The sequence below is a fragment of the Sinocyclocheilus anshuiensis genome, unplaced genomic scaffold (assembly GCF_001515605.1).
Source record: "Sinocyclocheilus anshuiensis isolate Anshui unplaced genomic scaffold, SAMN03320099.WGS_v1.1 scaffold953, whole genome shotgun sequence".
In the NCBI taxonomy this organism is placed as follows: Eukaryota; Metazoa; Chordata; class Actinopteri; order Cypriniformes; family Cyprinidae; genus Sinocyclocheilus; species Sinocyclocheilus anshuiensis.
In genome coordinates this window covers 148,322-155,785 of record NW_015555760.1, presented here as the reverse complement: position 1 = coordinate 155,785, position 7,464 = coordinate 148,322, and the positions used below count along the sequence as shown (strand labels likewise).

The window sequence follows — 7,464 nt, the reverse complement described above, 5'->3', positions numbered from 1 at the left end:
CGCACACCTGTCCTGCTGAACGAGTCGTGTAGCCCACGCTAGTGCCGGTGGGTCTACACCGCTCGACTCGGCTCTGTATGTGGGTCTCCCTACGTGTTGCATTTGTTCTGAATGTGTTCAGTTAATTTGTGTCTCAATCAGATTTCTTTCACCTTCATTCTTCGTTTGTATGCGTGAGTCACTGCAGCTAGAAGCCTCCGTAAATATAGACTGGTTTGGCATCAGGCCGCACTGCTCTCTGTTTGAACTGTTCCGCCGCACCACCTCAGATGGCTGTTTACATGTCTTTTTCACGCGTTTTCATCCTAGGCTCAGTTCTGTAACCTCCAACACAATAGTCTACAGAGTAAAAGTAAAATGCTTCCTGGTATTGAGGAAGCCTGGAGCCTCCCAATCCCAGCAGAGCTAACGTCCAGACAGGGTGTCCAGAGCACAGGCCAGCAGGTGAGACCAGATAGACACACACGCTTTCACATCTCACCCTTAGAACTGCCTGTCTCACACACACACACTCTCTCACACACACACACACACTCTCTCACACACACACACACTCACACACACACTCTCACACTCACACACACACTCTCACACACACACTCACTCACACACACACACACTCACATCTGGTGAAACCACGCTCCTGCTCGCCACATCGTCTGGTCATTTTTGTACAGTAACAATTGAGTTATGTCGGTATTGGAAGTGTTTTGGGAATCCTCCTGTAAAACATTTCCAGAAAGCATCTGTTTTCGACAGCGAGCCGATCAGTAGCATGGTTTCTGTACATGAGCTTCAGTAGTGTAGCTCTACACAACCACACTCCTGGGTCAAAAATGAGTTTGACACCTCTTCAATTGGCTGTAGGTTCAACAACAGTACAAGTGCCGCCGCATCTTGCCGTTTTTCACCCAGAGTTGTGTTTGTGCTGTAGTTTTAGTCCTGTAGTCATTGTGCCCTCTAGTGTTGCAGTTCCACACCAAACACTGACGCAGTCCGGCTGGAGTAGTTACTAGTCGAGTATGTGTGTGTGTTCATGACACAGTACAATGAGACGTGTTTTTCTCTCTCATTGATACTGATGCTCTCGCTCATAATAAATGTTTTATTTGTTTCTGCATCTTTTCTCTCAGAGTTCAGTTGTTGTTGTTGTTGTTGTTGTTGTTGTTGTTGTTGTTGTTGTTGTTGTTGTTGTTGTTGTTGTTGTTGTTGTTGTTGTTGTTGTTGTTGTTGTTGTTGTTGTTGTTGTTGTTGTTGTTGTTGTTGTTGTTGTTGTTGTTGTTGTTGTTGTTGTTGTTGTTGTTGTTGTTGTTGTTGTTGTTTTGGGGGGCAGCAGGACACAATCATCATAGTGTGCTAACAGCTCTTATATCAGTTAGGTCTTTAGCACAGGTGGCATGTGTGTTAGTGTTTTATTAATTCTCAGTGTTTTTAATATTGCCGTATTGTATGGTAAAAAGACGTGGTACATTGATTGGCAGCATCTCAAAGGTCAGTCTCTCGCGCTCCAGCGCCACCAACAGTTCAGATTCTTACATACGTTTTGGCCAATGACCTATGAACTGAATGACTGAGGAATAGATCATCTTCAGATTGCTACATGCTTTAGAAGCTTTTAATTTTTTTTAAAACCGTTCACATGTAACACATTAAAGAATTTGAGGGAGACCACAAAACAGGAAGCGAGGCTGTAAAACTGCATGTTGTGTTCACTTGTGTTATCTTTTACTAATATTTAAATTTGTTTGATCTGAAACATTAAAGTGTGACAAACAAGCAAAAAAATAAGAAATCAGGAAGGGGGCCAACACTTTTTCACACCACTGTATGTATATTGACCTGATATCTGTATTATTGAAACAGTGCTCTGCGTGTAGTTTAAATCCAGTTATTCCAAACTTTTTTGGTCAGAATCACTTTGTGTTTTATTCTGTTAACAACATTAAACCGGCTCATAAAAACAGGGTTTGAATGGATTTGTTTACTGTTTTGTCTTTGTGGATACACTTTTCAACTGAATATGATCTGAACAAATTTTAGCTTTAAAAGGCCTCTGGTAAAGACCTCAAACGTGAGCCACACTCAAGCTTGTAAATGTTGTAGATCACAGTTTACTCATAATATTTGAGGTGCGTCTGAGAGTCCGCACCAGACAGATCACCCTCGCAGCTCTGTTCCTCACCTGACCAGAGAAACGTTGTTTAACATTTGCATGCATTGACTGTGTGCAGATTCAAAGTTTGATTTGGTTTTTGTCAGCTGCAGGTGTCGTAGTGTTTGCTTCAGCATCACAAACTAAAACACACTCTCTCTTCACTGGTGTAGATGTTCTCCGTCTCTGTCTGTCTCTCTCTCAATCATTCTGTCTCTTCACGTGTCTGCGGTCTCTCTCAGGCGTGTAAAGCTCAGCCTGGGTCGTCAGGTGGGGCTCATGGCTCCGGTCAGTCGCTGCCCCCCCACGTGAGTCCGCTGGATCAGGCTGAGGATCAGTCCAGTCCAGCCAAGAGGAAGAGGACCGCCAGCCCAGCCAAGGTTTGTGCTCCGTTTGCTCCGCTCAGCGCATCGCTGATATAATGACAGCAGTAATAATCACATCTCTGTCTCTTCACGCTTCACCTCAGAGTTCTACAGAGTCTTGGACCCACAGTTCAGCACAGCCACCAGCTTCCAACTGGTATCTGTCTCCTCAGAAGCTGCAGGTGAGAGCATGATGAACACCTCATGATGATTGTGAGTCCTGAGCTTCATTTACTGGTGAATCTGTGTGAGTGCTGACGGCCCTACCGACTCGAAGACACAGTCCAGCACACTTGATGTTGGTTTAGACCAGCGGTGTCCAGTTCAGCTCCAGCACACCTGCCTGTTGACTTCGATTGGCTGGGCCAGGTGTGTTCGTGCAGGGCTGCAGCTGAGCTCTGCTGGAGCAGGACTGGACACCGCTGGTTTAGACGGTGGGTTTTTGGTTGTTCAGACTCTCGTGGGTTTGCCGGTGACCGATGAGCTGCCTCTCACTGAAGCTGACTTTCTGATGTGACATCCATGAGCATTATTGAGCTGTTTTGGGTTGAACACCTTTATTGTGAACACACGGTCATTCTTTTGTTCCGCTCAGTTGCTGGAACAGTTGCGGGTCAACCGTGCGAGTCTGAAGCCGCTTCAGCTGCAGATGTTGGAGCAGTTGGAGGCTCAGCTGTCAGCCATGCACCAGCAACAGGTACATCAGACCAGGATTCGTGAAACCTGAAGAAAAAGTTCATTTGTAAGAATGTTTTGTGAATCTGGCCCGAGAACCTTCCAGAAGTCTTCAAACTCACGGTTCTCTGTGATGCATCTTCTTCTTAAGTCTGCGGTGACACTTGATTATAAGGTGTTTGTTTGACTTCCTAAATTTACAGTTGGTTGTAATTTTTACCTACAGATGAGGCAAAACTCTTCTGGGCAAATACGAGCCACCCTCCCCAATGGCCCCTCACTGCCTGCTCACCCTGTTCCTCGCGGCCCGGCCGTGCCACCGTCTTGTAACGCTCAGCCGTTAGCCAACGGCCCGCAGCCCCCTTCAGTCGGCAATAATCACACGCCAGGAACCAGAGCGAACGGAGACGTGCCTTACCTGCACCCCAACACACTACCTCACAACTGCACAAGCCCAGGAGACACATGGAGGAGCCAGCGTCTCAACTCCGCTCAGGTCCGCTTCTGCTGCTTAAAAACATCATAGAAAAAACATGTGGTCATGACCCCGCCTCGTTCTGCATTGCTCGTTCACACCTCAGACATGACATGAACATTGAGATTTTTTAGAGACACAACTAAAAATGTGTGCCTGAATGATGCTGGTCTCAAGTATCTGAACGATGTGCAGAAACAGCTTAATGCTAGCTCTTACCTGCATCTGGTTTGTGATCTGAAAATTATTAGTATCCCATAATATCATTGTTTTACTCAATGTGCAACACAAACATAACTGTTAACATCAAAAAAAAAAAAAAAAGTTTAGGTTTTGTGACCCTTTCACTAGCAAAAAGGCCATGTTTAGCTGTGCCCCACATTAACCTGTTACCACATGACTTAAAGCAACAGTATTTCCAAAAATCTGACATCCAGCAGACAACACTTTCATGGGAGGATCATTAGCAAATAATCTATACAAATAAATGTATGTAAATTTCTATCTATTTTATGTTGAGTGCGCGTTGGTTCGTCAAGCTCGGCAACATGCTGCTTGGATTACACACTCACAAGCAGCGTTTTAACACTTTCTCGGCTCGTTCATGCTTGAGTTGACTTGAGCTGAATAATGACACTGTTGTTTTTTTACAGCAGAATCTGAATGGTCTCCGTGGTTGAGTTTCCATTGATTCTGTTATTTTCCTGTTCATTTCTGTGGAGCTGCTTTGACACAATCTGTATTGTATAAAGCATTGGTCTCAAACTCAATTCCTGGAGGGCCACAGCTCTGCACAGTTTTGCTCCAACCCTAATCAAACACACCTGATCCAGCTAATCAAGGTCTTAGGACTGCTAGAAACTTCCAAACCGGTGCGAGTTGGAGCTAAACTCTGCAGAGCTGTGCCCCTCCAGGAATTGAGTTTGAGACCACTGGTATAAGGCGCTTCAGAAATAAAGGTGACTTGACTTGTACTTCTGTATTTCCTCCCGATTCAGGGGCTTCAGAAAGGTCCGGGTTCGCATTGGGCAGGTCCTAATGGAGACCGGATTCTCTCTTCCAGTGCTTCAGCCGACGGCGGCCCTCACAATCAGGTTGGACTTCCCGCCACGACCCCATCGGAGCCAGCTGTCAATCATCTGTCCTCTCCTTCCTCCACGTCGTCCCCCGCTTCGTCCTTCTCGCAAACGGCTACCTCAGGTGCGCCCCACGGCACCGGCCCGACCAAAGAGAGCGCCGCCCTGCAGGCCAACGGTTCTACTGCCTCTAACCACCACAGTCCCGACCGCTCGCCCACTTCCACCTCCGGCTCTCCGGCAGCCGCTTCCGCAGACAATCCGCAGCTCTCCGCTCTTCTCAGGAGCAAGGAGAGTCCTGCCGTGAGCTCGAGGGTGAGCCACATCCACCCGGGCACCACGCTAACAGCGTCCACCGCTTCTTCGCCCACCTCGTCACTGCCACCCTGCTCCGCAGAGCTTAACAAGCCAGGCTCCTCCGCGCCGGGACCACCGCCCGCCGTCACCGTTAACGGGAGCGGAGGGGGAGCGTGTTCAGAAGACTCTCAGAGCCCGCTGAAGCTGGAGCCGCCGGAGCTTTGCATTAAAACCGCCACAGCTCTCAAACCCTCTCTCTCGTCCTCCACCGTCTCCATTTACCCCACTTCAGCAGACGTCCTGAAAGCCTGCAGGTACGCTTAGCTCCTGGGGAGTAATGTAAGAATTATCGCCCTCTAGTGGCGGCGCATGTTTTACACACTGCAGACACACAGACAAACCTATACATGCTGCTGATTGACTTAAAGGTCTGGTTAAACAATTTGCCTGGGTCTGGGCGCAGATCTAATCATAACCGCACACCAAACATGCTCTCTTTACGTTTGTTTAGAATCGCTGTATTAATATTGTTTGCACAGCGAGTTACACAGCATGTTCCTCCTTGAGCCCCTAACAGCTGTAGCTCATGACGTGCAGAAAAAAGGATGCTGAAACACAAGCACGTCTGAACACTACAGCAAAGTATTCAGATAACTCAAACGAACAAGCACGCATGGGAAAGCTGTCTGTGGCATTAATGTGGCGCTGTCGCCTCTGTGGACTGGACCTTCTTTGTTGTTGTATGCACAAACAGAAATATATTTTATACATTATATTTTATTTTGAGGCGCTTAAATGATCAGACATTGTGCAAAGAAAAGAAATGCAAGCTGAATTTTAGACTTGAGGGTGTTGTGCGTCTGCAGGTGTTGAGAATCTGAGAACTTTCTTTAACATTTCAGCTTTTACTAATTTGTAAATATTGTACTCTGCAGAAATAACATTATTCTTCATGTCTAATGTCACGTTTATTGACAGGAATCTCCGGAAGAACGGTCTGTCGAGCAGCACTATCTTGCTGAACAAGTGTCCGCCGCCACGGCTTCCTCCTCCTCCGTCACCGCCGCTCGCTAAAGACAAACTCAACCCGCCAACGCCGAGCATCTATGTGAGCAGCGCACACATGCCCCTGCGTAGAAATAATTAACACTGCGTATATTTGATACAGGTCTAATTGCAATCATAAATGTGTGTTTGTTCATATTTCAGTTGGAGAATAAAAGAGACGCGTTCTTCCCGCCGCTGCACCAGTTCTGCACCAACCACTCCAACCCTGTCACTGTCATCCGCGGCCTAGCTGGAGCCCTCAAACTAGGTTAGAGCTCACATGCGCGCACACACACACACACACTCTCACTCACTCTCTCTCACACACACACACAATTACCTGAAAGGCCAGATGTGGATTCTTGTGGGAGTGACACGTTTCTCTGCAGTTTCCATGGCAACTATAAAACAGATTGAAACTTGCTTTGCCCTCCATTGTTGCAAAGAATTCAAGGACGTTTGGCTGGTTTGCTGGATGAAATGCAAAATTCTCTGATTTACAGCTCACGCTAGTATTATAGAGCCATAACCAAGCTTAGGAGGCTTTTGACACTTGTGAAGCTTTACTCTGTTGAACGTGGTCTGTCACATTATCAGATCAGTTATTAGGTGCTATATGCATCATACGACATGGAGCACATTTAGAGGTGAATTTTGCTGATCAAGAATCCATAATAACATCTGGTTTAATGACAGGCGTTTAGAGGAAGCAGTATTGGCCTCTTGAGGTTTGTTGCAGCCACAGTAACTGTTATAAAACTGCTGGACGTTCGTAGACCTGTATAGATGTTTCTGTCCCTAACAGTCGTTCACACAGGACACTGCTGCTTTTACAGAAGTTCACGGACACATTAACTCCCATGGAGCCCCGATTCATGTGATTGTCCATCGTTTTTAAATTGACTTTAAATTGATATTGAGTTTAATTACAGTGGGTATAGAAAAGAATCACCCCCTTTAAAATGATCACATTTTCAGGGTGTCCGCGTGGTCTTAAAAAGTATTAAAAGTTGATCAATCAATTTAGAGAAAATTAAGGCCCTTAAGTATTAAAAAGTCTTAAATGCCATTTACCAAGGTATTAAATTTTGTATCATCTTTTCGTTATGTATATTTGTCGAATAGTGGGGTTCTGTGTTTGGAATCCTGCAAGATTTGACGTCATCTGGTATAGGGCTGAACGATTTTGGAAAATAATGCTTTCCTCACCAACGACATTAAACACTGTCTACACTGGACGCGAGCGGCAAAATACAGTAGAACCATTATACTCAGTGACGCTGTGTACACTAGATGCGGCGCGACTTTAAACTGATGCCTTGTTCTATTTATGACGTACTGACACAAAGTTCAAATGATTTGCAACGGTTGCTTTGT

General features: G+C 46.0%; 1 protein-coding gene across 1 annotated transcript in view; it reads left to right on the top strand.

The window, feature by feature from the left end:
* LOC107673971 (lysine-specific demethylase 6A-like) overlaps positions 1-7,464 on the top strand; it is a 17,682-nt gene that overhangs the window by 4,599 nt on the left and 5,619 nt on the right. Inside the window, exons 8-15 of the mRNA XM_016467824.1 lie at positions 310-444; positions 2,395-2,532; positions 2,622-2,699; positions 3,113-3,214; positions 3,419-3,688; positions 4,666-5,354; positions 6,019-6,148; positions 6,250-6,355. Of these exons, the coding sequence (XP_016323310.1) occupies positions 310-444; positions 2,395-2,532; positions 2,622-2,699; positions 3,113-3,214; positions 3,419-3,688; positions 4,666-5,354; positions 6,019-6,148; positions 6,250-6,355 (1,648 nt within the window). The remainder of the gene's footprint in view (positions 1-309; positions 445-2,394; positions 2,533-2,621; positions 2,700-3,112; positions 3,215-3,418; positions 3,689-4,665; positions 5,355-6,018; positions 6,149-6,249; positions 6,356-7,464) is intronic.